The following is a 23,892-nucleotide window of genomic DNA, read 5'->3' as shown; positions in this document are numbered from 1 at the left end:
GGCCTGGGAATGACGTTCACTCCTCATTGGCCATTCAGAATGCAGCTTGGCGGCCCCACCCCTTCACTCTTACCCCCGCGCATGCTCAGACAGAGGCTCTGAGGAAACCGAGACTCCTGGCATTGGCGCAGACCGGGGCTCTGTGAGGCGGCTTCCACCCTCGCGCTCTGCTCCGGCTACCGGAGCTCGTGAGGAACCCCAAGGGTTTGGTTGAAGAATAGGTGGAACCCCAGGAGTTGCGGGTGGGGGGGAGGAAGGGGAGGAGCTTGAGGAAAAAGAACCTGAAGATGGGCATGGAATATTCCCAGAGCCCCCGCCCGCCCTTTCCCAGGCCTCGGGCCTCTGTACCTGAGAGAGGTCCCCGGTCACCCTGAGGTGATCTGCTGGGGGTGTCCGCTCCGGCCTTGGTTGGCGGTCTTACCTTTGGAGGAAAGTGGGGCTTGAACTCTGGGCCTGGGCACTGTCCCTCAGCTCTTCAGCTCAAGGCGAGCGCTCTACCACTTGAGCCACAACGTCACTTCCGGTTTCTGGTGGTTCATTGGAGATAATGAGTTCTCACGGACTTTCCTGCCCAAGCTGACTTCGAACCGTGATCCTCTGGTTCTCAGCTCCCTGAATAGCTAGGATTAACAGAAGCTAGGCTGGAGAGAAAGTTCCCCCCTCCCCCCCCCTTCAGATTCCCAGGGGATTGCAGGGCTGCAGAATCAGCTTTGTTCTTCAGTGTGAATGAGAAAGGTTGGGGCGGAAGGCAGGGAGGGGGTCATTCAAGTGGTAGAGCATTTGCTGGGAAAAGTTAAGAGTCCTGAGTTCAAATTCTGGCCAGGTATTCACTGTAATTTATACCTGTGATTCTAGCTACTCAAGAGGTTGAGATCTGAGGACAGCTGTTTGAAACCAGCCTGGAGCAGGAAAGTCTGTGTGACTCTTATCTCCAATAAATCACACACACACACACACACACACACACACACACACACACACACACACACACACACACACACACACACACACACACACCCCACAAGGCCAAAAGTAGAGTTGTGGCTCAAGTGTTAAGAGCACTAACCTGGAGTGAAAAAGCTAATAGTGCCCAGGTCCTGAGTTCAAGTCCGAAAACAAGCTTTGAACCACAATTCTTAGATCCCAGCTTCCTCCATAGCTAGGATTACAAGCATGAGTCATCAGAACCTGGCTATATTAACCTTCTTAATATATCTTTGTTCTTTTTAATAGAGAAAACCATAATATGAATTTTAATGTGTGGAATATAAAAGAGATGATGAGTATTCCCTCAGGCTCAGGGTATGTTTTCTGCTTATATTCTCTATTTGTTGTTGTTATTGTTGTTGTGGGGCTTGAACTCTGGGAGTGGGCTCTGTCGCTGAGCTCTTCAGCTAAAAGCTAGGGCTCTACTATTTGAGCCACAGTGCCACTTCCGGTTTTCTGATGATTAATTGGAGATAAGAGTCTCTCGGACTTTCCTGACCACGCTGGCTGTGAACAATTATCTTCAGATCTCAGCCTCCTGAGTAGCTAGGATTACAGGCAAGAGCCACAGACACTCAGCTGAAATTTGATTTCTAAAATTCTGTTACAGCTCAGACTATTGTAACAAGGACTAATTGTGTTAGCATTAGTCCTCTCTATTTGAATTTCCATTTGGTTATTCCTGAGTTGTTAAAATAAAAATTATGGAGCCGGGCGCCGGTGGCTCACGCCTGTAATCCTAGCTACTCAGGAGGCTGAGATCTGAGAATCGCGGTTCAAAGCCAGCCCGGGCAGGAAAGACCCTGAGACTCCTATCTCCAATAAACCACTAGAAAACCAGAAGTGGCGCTGTAGCTCAAGTGGTAGAGCGCTCGCCTTGAGCTGAAGAGCTGAGGGACAGAGCCCAGGCCCAGAGTTCAAGCGCCATGACCAACAACAAAAAAAAAATTATGATGTTCAGGGGCTGGGAAGGTGGAGGTGGCTCAATTCCTCAACACCACATAAGCAAAAAGAAAAAAGCTGGTAGTGGCGCTGTGGCTCAAGTGGTATAGTGCTAGCCATGAGCTGAATTGCTGAGGGACAGTGCCCAGACCCAGAGTTCAGGCCCCACGACCAGACCCCCCCCCAAAAAAAACAATTTATGATGTTCAGAATTTCCTCGAATTTATTTATAGGTATATTAGAAATATTCAGGGGATTTGGAGGTCAGAACAAAGTGGCACTCTGCCCAGGATATTTTGAAATGAATAGTTATAAATTTTTATTTTTTTATTTTTATTGAAATTAGGTATAACAAATTTCACAGTATTGTAGCATAGTGATACTTAGCTTAAAGTCACAAAAACTTTTTAACCTTCACAATGCAAATTGTCATTATCTTGATCTACAAAGCTCATAAACTCTACAAACTTTAACAATAAAACTATGTCTTCCAAATCTGGTGATTTGTACATTTCTTTCCTTTTGCTCAGTGTCAGCTGTTCCCTCTTTCTCTCTCATTCCCTCCTGCCCATCTTTGTTTTATTTATTTATTTTTGTCTGTTGTGAGGCCTGAACTCTGGGCCTGGGCGCTGTCCCTCAGCTCTTCAGCTCAAGGCTAGTGCTCTACCACTTGAGCCACAACACCACTTCTGGCTTTTTCTGCTTATGTGGTGCTAAGGAATCCAACCTAGGCCTCATGAATGCAAGGCAAGCACTCTACCACTGAGCCACCTTCCCAGCCCCTGCATTTTATTTTTAAGGGTATTTAATCACTTAATATATTGTTCTTAATTTCAGGAGCTTTAAGTCATCTAACCGGAATAATAATCAGACAGATTGCTCTGCTCTCAGTGATTCCCAATTCCTCTTTGGATCTCAGTTTTGTCCAGAAAATTCAGAGTCGCAGTCAGCACCCTTGGACTTGGGTCCCCACTTAAGAAACCCCAAACAGACACAGCAGAATTCTATAGATGTGAGTCTCATTTCCAGAATTTCTGTACATGTATTCACAGTCTTTATGGAAATAAGCTATAAACAGAAGACTTACTTTGTTGTAACATTTTTATTTTCTAGTACTGGGTCTTGAACTCAGGGCTGGGGCACTGTCCTTGAGCTTCTTTTGCTCAAGGTTAACATTCTAACCACTTGAGCTACAGCACGCTACTTTCGGCTTTTTTTTTTTTTTCTTCTGTTTATGTGGTACTGAGGAATCGAACCTTGGGCTTTGTGTATGCTAAGCAAGCATTCTACCACTAAGCCACATTCCCAGCTCCTTGAGAATGTTCTTAATGCACCCACTTGCCTCTTAAGTTACACCTCAACTTTCAGCTTTTTGCTGGCTAACTGGACATGAATACCACAGACTTCTGCCCAGGCTAGCTTTGAACTGAGATCCTCAGATCTCAGCCTCCTGTGTAGCTAGGGGATTATCTATGTGAGCCACTGATGTAACATATTTATATCTCTGTTTAATTGGTGACTTCTTTGAAGTATTCTGAAAAGAAACAAATATTTGTAGTTTTTCTATTACTGAAACAACATAGACTAGTATCTGTTCCTTGATTACTTCTAGGGAGAAGCAAATATTGTGTAATAAGTATTTCAATACAAAAATTGTTATCTAATGATATAAAGAAGTAAATGTATTCTTGAATGTTTCAGAGTAAATTTTGCCTAGAAATGAAGACAATGACTCACCATGCACTGGTATGCCCACTGTCTAGCCCATGTCAAATTATCAACAAGTTATTCTCTAGCAGCTAAAAACAGTGATTTGTGTTAAATTTATTAGTATGAAAAATTGAATACGTTATCTCAGCAAATTAATGTAATTTAAGCCATTTTAATATTTTAAATATGTCTGCATTGCATAAGATGGAGCTTGTATTAATGAAAAAGTTACTTTGTTATAAATATAATTTTATGACAGTTACAAAAATAAAACAGCAGCAATGGCTCATGGCTATATTTTTGGCTACTTAAGAGGAAGGAATCAAGAGGATCATCTTTTGAACACAGCCAAAGAATAAACTTAGCTACACCTCAACCAATAAAAAAGCTGGGTGTGGTGACACAAACCTGTCATCCCATTACGTGAAGAGTATAAGAGAACCCCTAACAGCCCAAACTGGCCTGGTTATTAATGAGAGACCCTATTAAAAAAATACCTGGCCTGGTGCCAATGACTCATGCCTGTAATTCTTGATATTCAGGAGGCTGAGATCTGAGGAATGCAGTTCAAAGCCAGACTGGGCAGATACGTCTGTGAAATTCTTATATCCAATTAACCACCAGAAAACTGGAATTGGTGCTGTGGTTCAAGTGGTAGAGTACTAGCCTTGAGCTGAAGAGCTCAAGGACAGTGCGCAGGCCCAGAGTTCAAGCCCCATGACTGAAAACAAAAATACCTGAAGCAAACAGAGCTAGGGGCATGGCTCAAGTGGTAGAATGCCTGGCTAGCAAGTACAGTACCAGGAATTCAAATCCTAGGAACACTAAAAGCACTAAATAAGAAAAAAAAAAACTACACATCATTTGTTTGTGTGTGTGTGTGTGTGTGTGTGTGTGTATGCACGCATGCCAGTGATGAGGCTAGAATTCAGGATCTCACACTCTTGCTTAGCTTTTTTACCCAAGGCTGTGCTCAGCCTCTTCAGTCACTTTGAGGTTTTTGGTGGTTAATTGGAACTAGGGTCTCTCAGATTTGTCTTTCTGGGGTGATTTTGAGGCAGGATCCTCAGGTCTTACCCTCCTTAGTGTCTGACATTGATGGTTTGCTCTTAAAATGTAATTCTACATTCTATAAATGTTGTGAATATTATGTTTTATATGTGGAATGCTAACATATCTGTATATATTTTCTTCAGAATGAGCCTAGTATTTTGACAAAGTACCAGACAAAACCTCAGTTGTTTGGAGATGATACAAAGGACGAAGTTTCTCCAAACTTCTCTCTTCCTTTGCCAGCTGTCAAATTAAAAGGCCTTTTGAGACAGTTTGAAGAGAAAAAGAAATGGGCAACAGACAAAGGTGACAGGTATGCAAACCTTTCAAGTTAGATGACAGCTTGTGTTCTCTTAGGAGAACAAAATGAAATGTAAATCAAATAATTTAATTTCGGCATAATACATGTATTAGTCATATGTATAGATATGTATATATGCTTATATGTATGTATATATATATATATGCTAGGCATATATATACTGCCTGCATATATGTATATGTACATATACATGTATACACACACATAAGATATACCTGCATCTGCATGCTAGAGAACCAGGAAAGAATGAAATTGGAGGGCTGGGAAGGTGGCTTAGTGGTAGAGTTTGTGCCTAGCATGCTTGAAGCCCTGGGTTCGATTCCTCACTACTACATAAACAGAAAAAGCTGGAAGTGGCGCTGTGGCCTAAGTGATAGAGTGCTAGCCTTGAGCAAACACAAGCTCAAGGGACAGTGCCAGGCTCTGTGTTCAAGCCCCAGGACTGGCAAAAAATTTAAAAATACAAAGAATGAAATTGGAATTTTAGACCACAGATCCCAAATTCTGAGTTCTACATAGCAGTTCCAGCCACGCACCTCTATAAGCCAAATAAAGAGAATCATGTCTTTATATTCATCCTGGATATGTCTCCTATTTCCCAGGTTAGGTCCTCTGTTACTTTAATTCTCTTATCATCTTTCTTGATTTGCTCCCTGAATTTGGTGGAACATATTCTCCAGAAATTCCCTGAGAACAGTTGTATGAGATCTAAACCATTTTTTTTTTTCGGTCATAGGACTTGAACTCTGGGCCTGGGCGCTGTCCCTCAGCTCTTCAGCTCAAGGCCAGTGCTCTACCACTTGAGCCACAGTGCCACTTTTGGTTTTCTAGTGGTTTATTGGACATAAGGGTGTCATGGACTTTACTGCCTGGGCTGGCTTTGAATCATGATCCTCACATCTTAGCCTCCTGAGTAGCTACAATTACAGGAGTGAGCCACCGACACCTGGTATCTTTTTAATTTTTTTTTTTTTTTTTTTGTCGGTGGTGGGCTTGAACTCTGGGCCTTAGCGCTGTCCCTCAGCTCTTCAGCTCAAGGCGAGCGCTCTACCACTTGAGCTACAGCACCACTTCCGGTTTCCTGGTGGTTTATTGGAGATAGGAGTTTCACGGTCTCTCCTGCCCGGGCTGGCTTTGAACCGTGATCCTCAGATCTCAGCCTCCTGAGTAGCTAGGATTACAGGCGTGAGCCACCAGTGCCCGGCTCTCTTTTTAATTTTTAAAAATGAAAGTTGCAGGCTGGGAAGGTGGCTCAGTGGTAGAGCACTTGCCTTGCATGCATGAGGCCCTGGGTTTGATTCCTCGGCACCACATAAGCAGAAAAAAAAGCCAGAAGTGGTGCTGTGGCTCAAGTGGTGGAGTGCTCGCCTTGAGCTGAAGAGCTGAGGGACAGCGGCCAGGCCCAGAGTTCAGGCCCCACGACTGGACCCCCCCCCCAAAAAAAAAAAAGAAAGAAAAAGAAAGTTGCCTCTCCTACTGTGCTAACTACTTGAGTTACTAAAGTTTTTTTCTCATTTAATATGCATATAATATAGATTTTAAAAAGAAAAAGGTAGTCAGGTGTGATATTGTATACCTATAATCTCAGCACTGAGAAGAGTGAGGCAGAGAGAGAAAGAGAGGGGCGGAAGCTGGGAAGGTGGCTCAGTGGTAGAGTGCTTGCCTTGAATGCATGACGCCCTGGGTTTGATTCCTTAACACCACATACACAGAAAAAGCCGGAAGTAGGTGCTGTGGCTCAAGTGGTAGAGCGCTAGCCTTGAGCTGAAGAGCTGAGGGACAGCTTTAGGCCACATGACTGACTGACAAAAAAAAGCAGCTGGGATTTCTGTGCACCAGAGCCCAGGCCCTGAGTTCATGCCCTGGGACCAAAATAAATAAATAAATGAATAATAAAGACAGAAAGAGGGATTGAGGGAGGGAAAGGAAAGAAGGAAGGAAGGAAGGAAGGAAGGAGGGAAGGAAGAAAGGAATGGAAGGAAGGAAGGAAGGGAAGGAAGGAAGGGAAGGAAGAAAAATATGATTTTTTTTTGGAGATTATCAGATAATTTTTTCATTTATTTTATTTATTTAGTTAGTTTTTTTGCTAGTCCGGGTGCTTGAACTCAGGGTCTGGGCACTGTCCTTGAGCCTCTCTGTGCTCAAGGCAAGTGCTCTACCACTTGAGCCACAGGGCCACTTCTGGCCTTTCTGTTTATGTGGTACTGAGGAATCAAACCCAGGACTTCATGCATCCTAGGCAAGCACTCTACCCCTGATCCACATTCCCAGCCCCTAATTTTGTTTTATTCCAGCTGGACACAGATTTCTCAGATCAAGTCTTAGATCAAGCAGTGTTTTAATGTTATATTAGATGGAGGACTTCATCAATTCTGTTATATCTTTTTTTTTTTTGGGTCCCGTTGTGGGGCCTGAACTCTGGGTCTGGGCGCTGTCCCTCAGCTCTTCAGCTCAAGGCTAACACTCTACCACTTGAGCCACAGCGCCACTTCCAGCTTTTTTCTTTTTGCTTATGTGGTGCTGAGGAATCGAACCCAGGGCCTCAAGCATGCAAGGCAAGCGCTCTACCACTGAGCCACCTTCCCAGCCCCAATTCTGTTATATCTTATTGCAATATTTCACAATGTTATTCTCTTATTCTAGTGAGACAGTGTACAACCTTATTTCCCACATCGGAGAAAGCATTTATAGGGTAAGTATAGCTACATTTCAAGGAAGTAAAACATTTTCCATCTTAAGATGTATTGGCCTTGGTTCATGTAGCATAGCAATATTTTGCATAGCATTTTTACAATTAAATGACAATGTTCCCAATCACTTAAAAATGGCAACAGTCTGACAATTATTTCTACATTTTGGATTTCTTAGTTGCAGACATCTGTGGAGAAGTCTGAGGAACACCTCAGTTCAAGAAGCCAAACTCTTTTGGATTCTTTAAAGAATATGACCAATACATGTGAGTTGTCTCTGTGTTTGAGATTATTAGTGGAAGTCACTGGTGACTGGTGAATGTGAACTTTCTTACCTTGCTCAGGTTTCTAGGGATATGGTTCTATCCACACAGTGTTTCTGTGAGAGGGTTTTGCCCTGGTTAGTTGGACCTTCCTCTGTGTAAGAATGCTTTGATCCCATATTTCACAGACCAAAGTGTATCAGCAGCCTCCCAAATGAATTGCTTTTGTGCTTTCTACAGAACACTGCCCCTTTAGGTGTTAGAAACGACCAGTCACCCCAGTTCTTGCTGCCTTGGTTTCAGTAAGAGTTTTTGTTTTTGTTTTTTGCCAGTCTTGGGGCTTGAACTCAAGGCCTGGGCACTGTCTCTGAGCTTCTTTTGCTCAAGGCTAGCACTACCACTTTAGCCACAGCGCCACTTCTGGCTTTTTCTGTGTATGTGGTACTGAGGAATCGAACCCAGGGCTTCATGCATACTAGACAAGCACTCTACCACTAAGCCACATTCCCAGACCCCCCACACCAGTAAGAGTTTTTTTTTCACAGCAAATTACAGAGTTATTCTTAATGTTAGTTACAGTTTGTGGATTGCAAAATACCCTGTTCTACCAATTAATTTTCGTGTAGATGAAACCATCTCCCTGGACCTTATAAATAGAAGAGAGCCAGCACACAATTCTCCTCAGGCACATGCCTCTCTAGAACCGCTAGTCTCTAAACAAAATAGAGCTGATGAACATGCATCTGTACTTGTTTGCATTTGTCGGTGTGTTTATTTTTTATTTCATACAAATTGAATTCAACTTATTCAAATGCCATGGAATGAATTGCTCATGATTTACCAAAATTGATGCCTTTGTGTGACTTAGAAATTAATGCCCATCTGTCTACAAAGAAGCATTATATGTCTGTCTGCTGGCTTCCAACCTGGGGATCCCACACACACAGGGCAACTGTGCATCTGTTTGAAAACTGGTTCTGACGCCAAGACTATTACCCACACAAGAAATCGCCAGGCTGGACTGGGAACATGGCTTAGTGGTAGAGTGCTTGACTAGCATGCATGAAGCCCTGGGTTCAGTTCCTCAGTTCCACATAAACAGAAAAAGCTAGAGGTGGCCGTGTGGCTCAAGTGGTAGAGTGCTGGCCCTGAGCAAAAGAAGCTCAGGAACAGTGCCTAGGCCCTGAGTTCAAGCTCCAGGACTGGCAAAAAAAGAGAGAGAGAAAGAGAGAGAGAGAGAGAGAAAGAAATAGCCAGGCTGAGAGAAAAGCAAATCATAGATGTGTCCTTGTATAATGTGATAGTTTATCTCAGTTATAAGTGTCCAATGAAAGTTTTCTGTGTTCGTCAGCTATGGTAAACTACCTGGAATAATCACCTTAAAAGAAAGTTCTACCAGGCACTGGTGGCTCACACCTGTAATCCCAGCTACTCAGGAGGTTGAGATCTGAAGATCATGGTTTAAAGCCAGCCCCAGCAGGAAAGTCCATGAGACTCTTATCTCCATGTAACCACCAGAAAAACCGGAAGTGATGCTGTAGCTCAAGTGGTAGAGTACTAGCCTTGAGCTGAAGAGCTCAGGGACAGTGCCCAGGCCCAGAGTTCAAGCCCCATGACAGACAAGAGAGAGAGAGAGAAAGAGAAAGAAAGAAAGAAAGAGAGAAAGAAAGTTCTATTTGGGCTCACAGTTTCAGAGGTTTTAGCTACTTGGCCTTGTAGCTTTGGGCTTATGGCATAGTAGTTCATTGTGGTGGAAACATGTGGCAAAAGAGTCCTGATAACTTTATGCTGGCTAAGAAGCAGACACAAGAAGAGCCTGGGGTCCAGATATTCTGTGTGTGTAAGGGCACAGCCCCAGTGACCTCATTTCTCTCCACTAGGCTCCTCCTCCTAAAAGTTCCACTACCTTTTAGTAGTCCACAAGCCATTTATGCATGGGCCTTTGGAGAATTCAAAACACAGCGCAATCTAAACTGAGGCTGGGAAGGTGGCTCAGTAGTAGAGCGCTTACCTTGCAAGCATGAGGTCCTAGATTCGATTCCTCATCACCACATTAGCAGAAAAAGCCAGAAGTGGCGCTGTGGCCCAAGTGGTAGAGTGCTAGCCTTGAGCTGAAGAACTGAGGGAAAGTGCCCAGGCCGAGAGCTCAGCCCCCACAACTGACAAAAAATAAAATAAAACTCAGCATTGGTGGCTCATGCCTGTAATCCTAATTGTGTTCCGGAGTCTGAGACTTGGAGGACTGTGGTATGAAGCCAGCCTAGATAGGAAAGTTGGCATGATTCCATTTCCAATTACTAGCAAAATTCTAGACTAGAGGCATGGTTCAAGTGTCAGCCAGCCATCAGCAAGAAAATCAAGCAAGAGTATGAGGTCCTGACTTCAAGCTCCAGTAGTAGTACAACACAGCAGTAGAGAGAGAGAAAGACAGACTATAGACTTTTTTTTTTCAAAAAACCTAGAAACTGATAATCTCTTAAAAGACTAATCAGCAAGAGAAAAGAAAATATAAATGACTAATGCCAGGAATGAGAAAAAGAGTATCACTTTAGATCTTATTTGTTTGTTTGTATTTTTGCCAGACCTAACGCTTGAACTCAGGGCCTGGGCGCTGTCCCTGGGCTTCTTTTCTCAGGGCTAGCACTCTACCACTTGAGCCACAGCACTACTTCTAACTTTTTGTGTGTATGTGGTACTGAGGAATCAAACCCAGGGCTTCATTCATACCAGTCCCATTTATTTTTCCTTTGGTAGGTCCTGGGGCTTGAACTCTGGGCCTGGGTGCTGTCACTCAGCTTTTCAGCTCAAGGTTAGCTCTACCACTTGTACCACAGTGCCACTTCTGGTTTTCTGGTGGTTAATTGGAAATAAGAGTCTCATGGACTTTCCTTCCTGGGCTGGCTTTGAACCACGATCCTCAGATCTTAGCCATCTGAGTAGCTAGGATTACAAGTGTTAACAGAAAAGGTTCAAGTGGGCCAGTTTGCTATCTAGTTTTTCCCTAGACTGTGGTCTAGGCAACAGTCCTCGCCAAATAAATTGTCATTGTTTCATATTTAGTACATGAGACTACACAGGTCCAGAACAATCTGATGTGTGAGGCAGTCCAAAACAAAGGTCACAGAGAGCAGGCCATGCTTGAGATACAGAAGAGATTTGAAAATGTAAGTATAAATTCCAACCTCTTGGTTTTAGGGTTTTTGATTTTTTTTTTCATATTCATTTGAGATGAGATCTATGTTGCCCATGCTGGTCTTGAACTCCTGAACTCACAGTGATCCATCCTGCCTCATTTTCCTGGGGAGTTGAGGTGACAGATATGTACCACTTTTTTTTTTTTTGGTCGGTCGTGGGGCTTGAACTCTGGGCCTGGGCGCTGTCCCTCAGCTCTTCAGCTCAAGGCGAGCGCTCTACCACTTGAGCTACAGTGCCACTTCCAGTTTTCTGGTGGTTTATTGGAGATAGGAGTCTCACAGTCTTTCCTGCCCGGGCTGGCTTTGAACCGTGATCCTCAGATCTCAGCCTCCTGAGTAGCTAGGATTACAGGCGTGAGCCACCAGCGCCCAGCTATGTGCCACTTTTGAAAGCAAGTAAGTTCTGGGCTTTGTCACTGAGACCCTGACAGTCCACCTGTAAAGTTGTAACTTTCAGCCAAGAGGCCACCACAGATCTCTTGGTCATGAGTCATAGTATAGATTCTTCTCCCTCCCCAAGGTTCTCTAGCACAATGTGGGCCCCAGGCCCTGTAAGGTACACTGGAAGGGACAATCTTTGTCTATTCATTTTTGCTTTTTGGTTTCACGTATTAGTATGCCTTCCAACTTGCATCGCTTTATCATTCTTCTCTTTCTGTCTTTCCCTAGATACAAGAAGACTTTATAGAAATGAAGTCCATTGTGAAGCACCTTGAAGCTGTAGTTATCCAGCAGAGTAAGGACTTCCAGCAGCTTTCTGAACAGCTAGTGCAACTGAATGTGCCAAGTATACTAGATGAACTAAGACATTTGATCAGCATGCTTCAACTATCTAGGCAGGTGAAGGATGGGACTTCTCAGACCTCACCTCTGTCCCAGAGCCTGCCTTTCACCAGGCAGGAAAAACATAGCTCTGAGGAACCAATGACTTGGCAGGCTGAGACTTCCCCTGCTTCAGGAAAAACCAGTATGGGTTCCTTGAAACCTGGGGAATTAAGTATCTGGGATGAAGGAGCAAAGACTAATGCTCTCCAAGAAGATGCTGCGCTCCCAGCAGTTGAGTCCTGTGAAGGAAGTGGGCACGTGGAGAACAGGGCAGCACAGAATAACTGTAGTAATCAGACTGTCAATAAACTGAGTCCCAAGAACCAGGGCTCTGACCTTTCAAGCTCCAAGGCTTGTGATGACAGAGCCCCACAGTTCATAGGCCAGGGTTTTATAACCAGTGTTAACAAGGGCAGCTCAGAGCATGAATCCCAGAGCATGCTGTCATGTGACCCAGGTGAACAGTTAGCAACTGAACAGAAAGGCAGGATGGTGGAAAAGAAGAGGAAAGTCAAGAAGCAACAACGTAGGAAAGTTCGCAGAGGCTGGTACCCAGTTAGGAAGAAAGCACAAATCCCAAGTCATTCTAAACATCAGAGTCCCCAGTCTCCAGTTTCTGGTCCACCAGGGCTCCCCCCAGGGCCGCAGGAACCCCAGGCTCAACCTTTACATCAGGCTCCCAGAAGACTCATGAAACCATGCCATGATCTAAGAGGAGCAGTCCAACTCAGTGACAGAGCCAGAGCAACTCGATCCACTAGGTGCTTTCCCCAAGACAAGCTGCATTCTAGCAGTTCCCTAGAAGACCACCAGATTAGCTGGTTTAATAACCTTAGCAATGGAAATTCAGATCCTTCTCCATGCAAGAAGAAAAAGAAGACTTTGCTCTATGACCTTGGTCTTGATAGTAGTGACGACAGTGACAGTCCACAGTGACTGACAGGTAATTATTATTATGATTTTTCATATCAGCTAGAAAGAAAAATGCAGAATATTCGGACAGGCCAAGTAGCAAAGAATGGGCTGGGAAGGTGGCTCAGTGGTAGAGTGCTTGCCTTGCAGGCATGAAGCAGCATCACAAAAGCAGAAAAAACCAGAAGTGGCGCTATGGATCAAGTAGTAGAGCACTAACTAGCCTTGGGCTGAAGCGCTGAGGGACAGTGCCCAGACCCAGAGTTCAGACTGACCCACCAAAAAAAGAAAGCAAAGTTTCTGAAGCTTGCTTAGGGTGCTTGTGTGGGGTCAGTAAATGTAGTCTTTTTTGTTGTTGTTGTTCATGGGGGCTGAACTCTGGGCCTGGGCACTGTCCCTGAGCTCTTCAGCTCAAGGCGAATGCTCTACCACTTTGAGCCATAGCTCCACTTCTCATTTTCTGGTGGTTCATTGGACATAAGAGTCTCATGGACTTTCCTGCCTAGGCTGGCTTTGAACCACAATCCTCCAGATCTCAACCTCCTGAGTATAGCTAGGATTATAGGCATGAGTCACCAGCGCCTGGCAATTTTATCTTTATGTATTAGAATGAAATGTGTGGAAGTAATGGCAATAAGAATGAGGAATAGTGGGACATCAGGAAGGTGACTGTACTTGGTAAAAATACAGTTGGCTTCTGTATGGAATATTGCAGCGGAAGAGCTGTCATGAAGCTTGCTATAGTAAACACAAGATTTTTGGTCTTTAGAATATTCCCTGCAAATGATCAATACTTTTTTGGGCCTTGGGATTTTTTTCCATGTATTTATCCAGTTATACTGCCAAAGAGTTTGCAATTTTTTGATAAATGTGTCTAAATGTATCTATTATGGGATATACTATCAGTCTTTTTTTTAAAAAAACTGAGACAAAGTCTAGCTATGTAGCCCAGATTGGCCTTGAACTTGCAATTCTATCTCAGCCTGCAGAGTGCTAGGATTTATTTATTTTTTGGTCCATCGTGGGGCTTGAACTCTGGGCCTGGACGCTGTCCTTCAGCTCTTCAGCTCAAGGCTAGCGCTCTACCACTTGAGCCAGAGCTTCTTCCAGTTTTCTGGTGGTTCACTGGAGATGAGAGTCTCACAGACTTTCCTGCCTGGGCTGGCTTTGAACTTCGATCCTCAGATCTCAGCCTCCTGAGTAGCTAGGATTACAGGCATGAGCCATCGGTGCCCAGCTTGTGCCCAGTTTTTTAATATTGTTTTTTGTTTGTTTGTTTGAGATGGGAGGATCTCACAACCATGTTAGCCAGGCTGACCTTTTAATTATGGTCCCCTTTATCTCTGCTTACCAAGTAGCTAGGATAATAGTTATGAGCTACCATGTCCAGGCCATCTCTTTATTTTTGAAGCCTCCCATAAGATGATTTTAAGTAAACAACATTCCATTGTTGTTAAATAAACAGCATTCCATTGCTGTGGATGAAGCAATCAAGTGGTTGCCTAGCAAATATGAAACCCTGAGTTCAAACCCTAGTACTCAAAAAAAAAAAAAAGACTGGACTGGGAAGGTGGCTCAGTGGTAGAGTGCTTGCCTAGCATGCATGAAGCCCTGGGTTCAATTCCTCAGTACTACATACACAGAAAAAGCTGGAAGTGGCGCTGTCGCTCAAGTGGTAGAGCACTAGCCTTGAACTGAAGAGCTGAGGGACAGCGCCCAGGCCCAGAGTTCAAGCCCCCTCAATCAACAATAACAACAAAAGACCAACTTGGGATATATCGTGAGACCCTGTCTCAAAGAAAGGATGAGAGAGAAAGAGTTGAAATATTTTAAAATCCTCATGGTATAGACATTTTCTAGAATTTGCCCATTTCCAAGCCAATACGGTAAATGATACTGAGGCCAGTTGGAGGGCTCTTGGTATCAAGTAATAGTTCTTGATTTCTTATTCTTTCATTTTGGAGCTGTGTGTCTCACAAAAGTCCGATTTGGAGGAGTTGAACTTAACTTGTGACAACTGACATCTTTGGCAAGAATGCTCAGACATCAACCTAACCCCCTTTCCCTCTCATTTCCAGATCAAAGACCTCTTCTGGCCTGTGGGCTGGGAGCTACATGCATCCATCACAGCTTTTTCTGAGGTAAAGGAAGAAATTCAGGTCTGGGCTCTGCCTCAGATGACCATGGTTTCTTCTGCTCATTGACTGGACCGGATTGGCTGGCTGTTCACTCTGCCCTCTACAGCCTCCTTGCCTGGCCTACTGGTTTTCATTGCTTGTTCCAGGAAGGGATGGGAAGAGAGAGCCCGGCCTCACAAAGGATTTCTTCTAGCCATTCCCAGACTGACTGCAGGTGTCTATTGAGCTACTACCATGAGGTTATCAGACCAGAGAGGTTTATATCTGGAATGATTTTATTAGTCTATATTGACTAGTTTAACGCTTAATTTAATGCAAAGTTGGACCTTGTTGAGAGGACCCCATGGGTATTTATGACTGTGGTTTTCTTCTAGAAGGTCCCTTAGTTCTTTGATTCTGCTGTAATATGACACGCTTTATTTCTCCCAAGTATTTCATTTGTGTCATGATGTCAAAGTTCAGAGTGACTCAGTGTTCCATGAGTTGAGCATTTTTTGGTAGAGGAGCTACATGTAAACTTAACCTCCTAACAAGGCTAGGTTAATTAAAATTATACTGTCAATCATCCTCAAAAAAAAGGATATTCTGTTTCTTATTTTATTGCTAAGGCTTTTTTTTTTTTTCTTAATTAACTACCATGTTCCTGCCAGACTTGATGAGCGTGACACAGCCCCAGAGTACCTAACATTTTTGGCTTCTCAGATGCTGTATGTAGCTATGTAGGGGCGGATATGGTGGGAAGTCTGCAATGGGGAGCTGGAGGAACTCCCAAGCAAGGACTCCTCCCTCTGTTACAACTCTAGCTACAGCCTAGGATGGAAATGAAGCTGCTACTGCATTGTCTGGCATTGCTGTATCCATTTAAATGTCACTCATCCTCCTTGACCTCCCTACTCACCAGACTTACCTCCAATTCCCTTTCCCCATGTTGTCTCACACCATCTGAATCTGTATTCATTCGGGTGCTTGTTTCTGCCTTGTTCAAGGATATAAACTCCAGAAGCAAGAGCTGACTCTGTCTTGTCTTTGCTGTGTCTCCAGCATGTAGAAGAGGGTTGGGAGTATACACCTGACAAATATGGATGAGGATTACATTCTTTGGCCAACAGCTCCTGACAGCCCCTGTCCAACTTTTCTGTTTTGGTTTTTGTTGGTTGTGGAGCTTGAACTCAGGGCCTTGGTGCTGTCCCTGAGCTCTTTTGCTCAAGGCTAGCACTCTACCACTTTGAGCCACAGTACCATTGCAGTGTTCTGGTGGTTCATTGGGGGTAGGGTCTCATGGGTTTTCCTGCCCCAGTTGGCTTTGAACCACGATCCTCAGATCTGAGTCTTCTAAGTCACTGGGGTTACAGGTGTGAACCATTGGCACCCAGCAGCTTTTTTGGTGTTTTACCTCCTATATTCCAAAGGCTTCCTTGAGATGTTTCCTACAGGACCTATCTACTTCTCTCTGTCAGGGAAGTTTCCAACAACCTTTTCTTTGTCCAAAGCGTCCAGTAAACAATACCCTCAGCCAGGCACCGGTGGCTCACACCTATAATCCTATTCAGGATGCTGAGATATGAGGATCATGGTTCAAAGTCAGCCTGGGAAGAAAAGTCTCCCTGAGACTCATCTCCAATTAACCACTCAAAAACTAGAAGTGGCACTGTAGCTCAAAGTGGTAGAGCGTTAGCCTTGAGCAGAAGAACTCAGGGACAGCACCCAGGACCTGAGTTCAAGCTCTACAACTGACAAACAAAAAAAAACAGCAGCCTCTCTAGCTTCAAGAAAGATCACGATGGGGTTGGGATGATGGCTCAGTGGTAGAGTGCTTGCCTCGCATGCATGAGGCCCTGGGTTCGATTCCTCAGCACCACATAAATTAAAAAAAGCCAGAAGTAGAACTGTGGCTCAAGTGGTCGAGTGCTAGCCTTGAGCTGAAGAGCTGAAGAACAACACCCAGGCCCAGAGTTCAAGCCCCATGACTGACAAAAAAAAAATCATAATTTCTTATAAAGGTTGGCTAGCTAAATTATGTCAGCTCTTAGTCCAAAACTCTTCATTAATTATGCATTTTTCAGACAGCCTGTGGTCACAATGTCTTTTCACAATATGGCTGGGATCCATTGTCAAATAGATTTTTCTCAGTAAAACTTAGTTCCTTCTGTAAATATTTAGCTGGAACCTAAAATATTCATGTTCTTCCATACTAGGAAAAAAGGGAATTGTCAGAACCTCAAATGGTCTCAGGGTGACAGAACCTTTTCACTATCATCAACAATCAGGTACACTGGCTTTCCTAGGCCTCTCCTTGTTTTATAAAGTGGCTCCTTCATTGGTTTTTGTTACCATATTAAGCATCTGGTTTAGTATCTGGCTCATTCATCATAGTACCATTCTGTTCTAGTACTAGATAAGCCCCTGGCCTGGCTATTTGAGGAGAAACATAGGCTGCAATTAGGTCCCTTTTGCAAATCTTCCTCAGTCTTTCTTAAACAAGAACAACTGGCCGGGTGCCAGGGGCTCATGCCTATAATCCTAGCTACTCAGGAGGCTGAGATCTGAGGATTACAGTTCAAAGCCAGCCTGGGCAGGAAAGTCTATGAGGCACTTATCTCCAATAAACCACCAGAAAACTGGAAGTGGTGCTATGGCTCAAGTGGTAGAGCTGAGGGACTGTGGCCAGGCCCAGAGTTCAAGCCCCACCACTAACAAAACAAAACAACATGAACTACTGACAACTCCACCTTTGCAAGATGGCATTATTGCCTTCTCAATGCATTCTTGGGTACAGAGGTTGTAGGACTTGTCTCCTTCATGTTTTCTTCACCCCTTTGGAATCTTCTCTGGGATTGAAGGTGGCTTCCTTTGTTTCTTCCTTTGTAGGAGGCAGGGCTGGGTCCAGAGAAGAGAAAGCAGGTTCCAGTGTCCCATGATGCTCCCCCTCTAGCACAGAGGCTGAGATGTGGTAACAGTGGCCAGGAATCACCTGGCAAGAATTCTTAGTCTAGAATGTGGCTTAGGGGTAGAGTGCTTGCCTAGCATGCATGAAGCCCTGGGTTCCATTCCTCAGTACCACATATGCAGAAAAAGCCAGAAGTGGTGCTGTGGCTCAAGTGGTAGAGTACTAGCCTTGAGCAAAAGCTCAGGACTGTCATCCTAGCTACTCAGGAGGCTGAGATCTGAGGATCGCGGTTCAAAGCCAGCCCAGGCAGGAGAGACCGTGAGACTCCTATCTCCAATAAACCACCAGAAAACCGGAAGTGGTGCTGTAGCTCAAGTGGTAGAGCGCTCGCCTTGAGCTGAAGAGCTGAGGGACAGCACCCAGGCCCAGAGTTCAAGCCCCACGACCAACAACAACAACAAAAAAGCTCAGGAACAGTGCCCAGGCTGTGAGTTCAAGCCCCAGAACTGGCCAGAAAAAGAAAAAAAAAAGTTGTCTAGTACCAGATCGTTGTGGCAAGATAGCCAACCATTCTTAGAAGTGTGATGAGCATTACCATCTGGCTGAATTGAGGGCAATGTTTTACTCTCAGCCATGCCACTTGGAGTTTTTGTTGTTATTGTTTTGGACTGGGAATTAATCCAAGTACTTTACCATTTGAGGCATGTCCCTAGCCCTCAACCATGCTTCTAGAATTGCTCCCCACCCCCCTTTTTATTTTGGTCAGTCATGGATCTTGAACTCTGGGCCTGGGCATTGTCTCTGAGCTCTTCAGCTAAAGGTGAGTGCTTTACCACTTAAGCCACAGCTCCACTTCTGGCTTTCTGAGTGGTTCATTGGAGATAAGAGCCTCACAGCCTTTCCTGCCTGGGGTGGTTTTGAACCGTGATCCTCAGATCTCAGCCTCCTGAGTAGCTAGGATTACAGGCGTGAGCCACCACCCCTGGAAAAATTGTCCCTTTCAAAGAACTATTGCTCTGCTCCTGCTAAACTTTTCCTCTGTCTTCCACCCATCTCCCCTTGTTCCTGTCCTTTTCCCTACCTTTCCCTCCAAAAGCCTGTTTGGGGCATTTTTCCTCTCTCTACACCAGTTCCTGACTAAAGTAGTACCAAAAAAGCATCCCATTTATTTATAAAGCTGTGGGGTTGGCATGAATTCTGGCGCCCTACACCTGAAAACCTCTCTTCATAGGAGCGGATGGGTTCAGCTTCTGAAATGTCTTTATGCTGATTTGAATTTGCAGTTTGCAACTCGCAGGTTCCAGAGCTCCTATTTATTCTTGACTCTGCCTTGTTTCTATTTTGATTCCGGTAATCCAAATTGCAGTTTGGAGTTTCCACGGAAACAATTCAGTGATTGTTTGGCTTGCCAAGATGAATTGTGGGGGAGAGAATCAAATGACGTCAAACATTTTTCTAAAGTGCCTCAGGCATGACCAAGGTCAACTGTCACGTCTCCCTGAGAGTCCTTTAGTCCCAGCTGCTAAAAAACCTGAAAAAGCTTTGTTAAATTCTGTGGTCTAGGCTCCTCTTCCCTCTCCAGCTAAATTGCTGGAATTTAGCCCCCGCCCCCTCCTGCCCAGCCTCACCTTCTAGAGAAGAGCACACATCTGTGGATGCAAATGACAATGACAGGAAGGTCTCCTTGGGTTACTTCTGGAAGCCAGGCTTGCAAGGGAGGGCCCAAGGCCCACCTGCTACTAATCTGGCACTGACATGCCAGAGATCCAGGGTTTACCTACTTGTAAAAACAGCTGTTTTTACAGTGAGGGAGAATAAGAAAATCCCTTTAAGAAATTCTTTTTTTTTTTTTTTTTTTTTTAGTTGTGGGGCTTGAAATCTAGGCCTGGGCACTGTCCCTGAGCTCTTCAGCTTGAGCTGGCTCTACCCCTTGAGCCACAGCACTACTTCTAGTTTGCTGAGTGGTTGATTGGAGGTAAGAGTCTCATGGACTTTCCTGCCCAAGCTGGCTGTGAATTGTGATCCTCAGCTCTCAGCCTGCTGAGTAGCTAGGATTCTAGGCATGAGCCACCAGTGCCCGGCCAGCGTGACTCAGTTTCTATCTGGGCTGAGCTAGTCTAGGATGATCCCACAAGGTACATAAAAACCCACCCTCAAATATCCCTTCTATTTTTTTTTAAGGGCTCCATGTAAAAGAATACCAAGAGACATAGCAGAAGCACAACCCATACTCCTTCAGATACTAGTTGTATTAAACATTAATTTTTTTTTAAAAAAAGAACACTTTCAATATGTTAAATCTGAAAAATAAATAAATAGTATAGGAACATTTCAAAGTAACAGAATACAAAAACTGGGTTTTTAGCTCAAAAAGGGTTACAACTGAATAAAAAGGGTGTAGGAACGCTTTGAAAAACTGGACTCTTACTGACCACTGGAGCTGCTTCCCCACAAGTGCCCTTAGTAGCCTTTTGCCATCAAGGGTAAAAGGCAGGAATGCATTTTTGTTTTCTTATTCAATGTGGTATTTGAAAGAGGTCATTAAATTGTAATCCTCTTCCAAGTCTAGAACAGTCTCGATAATATTCTGGTCATCGAAAGCCTGTTTGAGATTTCCAGGGTCTGCATCGGAAGCCTTGTGAGGGCTCTCATCCACAAGCAGAGCCCAGGCTTCCTCCTTAAAAGGGGAATCTTGGCAGCGGCCACATACACGGTTCAATTCATTTTCAAATTCTAGTTTCCCAGCAAGTTCTTCAATAGTTCGGATGCTCGTATGATCTTTAAAAAAAAAAAAGGAAGAATAGTCACCTTTTACTCCGCTTTGCTTATGATCTGTTTCATTCAGATCCCAAGTACAAGAAACCAAGTCTTAGGGTCTTTTGTTCCTTATTTTCAGAGGCTCAATAGAACTAGACATTTATGAAATGCTATGATTTGATGCATGACCGCATTAGGTTACCAGTTCCAGGAAGGCAAGGAATTGGGTTTCCTTAACTTACTGCTCTATGCACAAAAGCTGCTAGGAGCAAAACAAACCTACCAAATATATAGGTAAGAGGTTTTTTGGTTTTGCTTTTTCTTTTCCTTCCTAATACATATGGTAACTCCCAGGGCTGTATAAAGAACCTATGCTCCCAAGGAGAAGATGGCTAGCTAGCCGCTTTGTACTCACCAATCATATCAAGTAGATCTTTAGTGACCTCTTGGCTAGACCCGTTGAGCATCATGTTTGATTCAACTTTCAAATCTCTTTCTGTATCTTTCCTGCAGTCCCCAGGTAGGGGACGGGGGGAGGAAAGGTGAGGAATTAAATCCTCTTTCAAGAAAACACTGGAGAACTCATTGTTAGATAATCTAAAAGACAAAAATGTACTGGTCATTTTGTCATGTATGCCATCATAGAACAATCATCAGAAACTTTTTTTTTTTTTTTGCCAGTCATGGGGCCTGAGCTCTGGGCCTGGGCGCTGTCCCTCAGCTCTTCAGCTCAAAGCTAGCACTCTACCACTTGAGCCACAGCACCACTTCCGGCTTTTTCTGCTTATGTGGTGCTGAGGAATCGAACCCAGGGCCTCATGCATGCAAGGCAAGCGCTCTACCACTGAACCACCTTCCCAGCCCATCATCAGAAACTTCTAAATTGGTAAACTGAGTAATAACAATATAGGGACTCATTACCATCACCTGCTGCACTAATGCTTATGAATACCAATATACAGACATGTGGAATTGAGCCAGTTAAAACATCTTTTATCTCCTGTCCTCAGGGAGACAAGATGGCGGAGCTCTGAAGTGGCATCCCATGTGATTGTTTCTGCTCCAAGTCAAGGTGCCCAGAATTAGTCTGGCCTTGAGCTGAAGAGCTGAGGGGACAGCGCCCAGGCCCAGAGTTCAGGTCCCACGACTGACAAAATTGACTTTTCCTGCCCAGGTTCAACCTTGCCCTTGAACTTCAATCCTTAGATCTCATCCTCCTGAGTAGCTAGGCATAGAAGCCACCAGCACCTGGCTTAAAGCGTGTGTGTGTGTGTGTGTGTGTGTGTGTGTGTGTGTGTGTGTGTGTGTGTGTGTGTGTGTGTGTGTGTGTGTGTGTGTGTGTGTGTGTGTGTGTGTGTGTGTGTGTGCATGTGCGCATGCGTGCCAGTCCTGGGGCTTGAACTCAGGGCCTGGGCGCTGTCCTCGAGCTTGTTTGGCTCAAGGCTGGCCACGCTACCCCTTGGAGGCACAGCCCATCTATGCACTTGCAGTGTTCTGGGTGGTTCACTGCAGGTTAAGAATCTCATGCACGGCCTTTTCCTGCCCCGGGGTTGGCCTCGAACCACGATCCTCTGACCTCCAGCCTCCCGAGCGAGCTGGGCGGCCAAGCGCTGCAGAACCCCTTTCCACTTGAGAGATCACCTTAAGCCGTCTTTCCTCCAGTGCTCGCCGTCCGCCGCGGCTCTCCAGAACTTTCTCTCGGCAGGGGTCAGCAGGGAGGAGTGCGTCAGGACATTCTCCTTGCTGCTCAGCGGTTTCCTCTTGGGGCCCAGGCCCAGCGCTTTGGGCCCCGCGGGGCCGTGGTGCGGGGCAAAGGCGGGGCTGTTCTCGTGCTCGGGCGCGCCGGGGCCGGGGCCGGCGGGGGCCGGCGGCGGCGGCGGCGGGTGGCGGCGGCACAGCAGCCGGTGCAGGGGCAGCGGGCAGGCCTGCGGCGGCGGCGGCGGGCCCACGCCCTCCTGGCACTGCCGGACGCCTTCGAAGGCGCGATCGATGGCGGCCGTCAGCTCCTTGCGGCATTTGCGGAGTTTCTCCGACATGGCTCCTAACGGGGGGCGGCGGGGGGGGGGTGAGAACCGGGGAAGGCACCGAGCGCCCCCCCCCAGGCCGCGGACCCTCCCCCCCCCCACCGTCCCCAGCCCCGCAGCCGCGGCCTCACCCCACCCCGGCCTCACCGCACCCCGCACACACACACACACCCGCAGCGCCTGGCCGGCAACGGTCACCGCACCCGGCTCACGTGCCGGCTCTCAGACCCAGGCCCCACCCACCCCCAGGTGAAAGGTCAAAGGCCTGGACCACTGGAGGGTTCTTTCATCCCGGTCATGTGCCAAGAATGAACCCACCTAAACCAGGATGGCTGGTGGCTCCCGCCCGTCATGGGAGGCTGAGAGCTGAGGATCGTGGTTCAGAGCCAGCCCGGGCAGGAAATCCACGCCAGGGAACCAACAGACTAACCGCGAGTGGCGCCCGGGCTCGGGGTGGTAGAGCTGAGGGCCAGCGCCCAGGCCCAGAGTTCAAGCCCCATCCACCCCTGTCCCGGGTCCCCCCCAAAAAAAAGGTCCACACAAGAGCGAGGCCAGGTGGCGCACACACTCCCAGGCTCTACTCTGAAGGCTGAAGCAGTAAAATCAAGGGTTCACAGTCAGTCTAGGCTAAACAGAAGACTTGTCTCCAAGAGAAAAAAGAAAGTTCTAGCTGGGTGCCAGCCATTTATCCTAGCTACTCTGAAGGCCAATTATCTGAGGCTCTTTGATTCAAAGAAGTGGAGGGGTGGCTCAAGCGGTAGAGTGCCCACTTGGAACAGAAAAAGCTAAGCAAGAGCACAAGGCCCCGAGTTCAAGCCCCAGGCCAGCACACCTACACCCATCCACAGAATCTGTGGATATCCTCAAGGATAGTGGGAGACAGAAAGTGCTGGATTCAAAGTGCTAGAGATTGAGGCGTGGAAGACCCCTACACTGAGTATTTTTATGTTGCTGTGATAAAGCTGAAAAGGCTAAGCAGACTCAGAAATGGGCTGTTCAGTAGCTAATTTGTATTTTTTTTTTTGTCAGTCATGGGGCTTGAACTCTGGGCCTGGGCGCTGTCCCTGCGCTCTTCAGCTCAAGGCGAGCACTCTACCACTTGAGCCACAGCGCCACTTCTGGTTTTCTGAGTGGTTTATTGGAGAAAAGAGTCTCATAGACTTTCCTGCCTGGACTGGCTTTGAACAG

At 45.7% G+C, this 23,892-nt stretch overlaps 2 protein-coding genes across 4 annotated transcripts; one reads left to right on the top strand and one right to left on the bottom strand.

The window, feature by feature from the left end:
* Positions 1-148: 148 nt before the first annotated feature.
* On the top strand, positions 149-15,714 carry LOC138818496 (interactor of HORMAD1 protein 1-like). Its single transcript, XM_070009419.1, has 9 exons — positions 149-188; positions 1,234-1,302; positions 2,767-2,941; positions 4,836-5,005; positions 7,658-7,706; positions 7,883-7,970; positions 11,028-11,131; positions 11,831-12,929; positions 14,977-15,714. The coding sequence occupies exons 2-8, from the start codon at positions 1,247-1,249 to the stop codon at positions 12,920-12,922; spliced, it is 1,734 nt and encodes a 577-aa protein (XP_069865520.1). The 5' UTR covers positions 149-188; positions 1,234-1,246; the 3' UTR covers positions 12,923-12,929; positions 14,977-15,714.
* A 4,440-nt stretch (positions 15,715-20,154) lies between these two features.
* LOC138818477 (uncharacterized protein C3orf62-like) lies at positions 20,155-22,910 on the bottom strand. 3 transcript variants are annotated; one of them, XM_070009377.1, is made up of 4 exons: positions 22,876-22,910; positions 22,322-22,721; positions 21,096-21,277; positions 20,155-20,701 (listed from the first exon to the last, which is right to left on the bottom strand). In XM_070009377.1, exons 2-4 carry the CDS (start codon positions 22,714-22,716, stop codon positions 20,436-20,438), a joined length of 843 nt encoding a protein of 280 aa, XP_069865478.1. In that variant the 5' UTR covers positions 22,717-22,721; positions 22,876-22,910; the 3' UTR covers positions 20,155-20,435. The 3 variants fall into 3 exon arrangements, with proteins under 3 accessions (XP_069865478.1, XP_069865480.1, XP_069865479.1); XM_070009379.1 differs by having other exon boundaries at positions 21,096-21,187; XM_070009378.1 differs by lacking the exon at positions 22,876-22,910 and having other exon boundaries at positions 22,322-22,762.
* Positions 22,911-23,892: the final 982 nt, after the last annotated feature.

Source organism: Dipodomys merriami, unplaced genomic scaffold (genome assembly GCF_024711535.1).
Source record: "Dipodomys merriami isolate MVZ:Mamm:240054 unplaced genomic scaffold, mDipMer1.0.p SCAF_767, whole genome shotgun sequence".
NCBI classification, from domain to species: Eukaryota; Metazoa; Chordata; class Mammalia; order Rodentia; family Heteromyidae; genus Dipodomys; species Dipodomys merriami.
This window is presented reverse-complemented; position numbering and strand designations above follow the sequence as displayed.

Bases quoted from the DNA above. Each gene is read 5' to 3' on its own strand.
- LOC138818477 (XM_070009377.1), bottom strand. From the start codon at position 22,716: ATGTCGGAGAAACTCCGCAAATGCCGCAAGGAGCTGACGGCCGCCATC. The intron at 21,278-22,321 runs GTGATCTCTCAA...TTTGTCTTTTAG, and splicing joins TGGAGGAAAGACGGCTTAAG to ATTATCTAACAATGAGTTCT. The intron at 20,702-21,095 runs GTGAGTACAAAG...TTTTTTTTAAAG, and splicing joins AGATCTACTTGATATGATTG to ATCATACGAGCATCCGAACT.
- LOC138818496 (XM_070009419.1), top strand. From the start codon at position 1,247: ATGAATTTTAATGTGTGGAATATAAAAGAGATGATGAGTATTCCCTCA. The intron at 1,303-2,766 runs GTATGTTTTCTG...TCTTAATTTCAG, and splicing joins AGTATTCCCTCAGGCTCAGG to GAGCTTTAAGTCATCTAACC. The intron at 2,942-4,835 runs GTGAGTCTCATT...TATTTTCTTCAG, and splicing joins CACAGCAGAATTCTATAGAT to AATGAGCCTAGTATTTTGAC.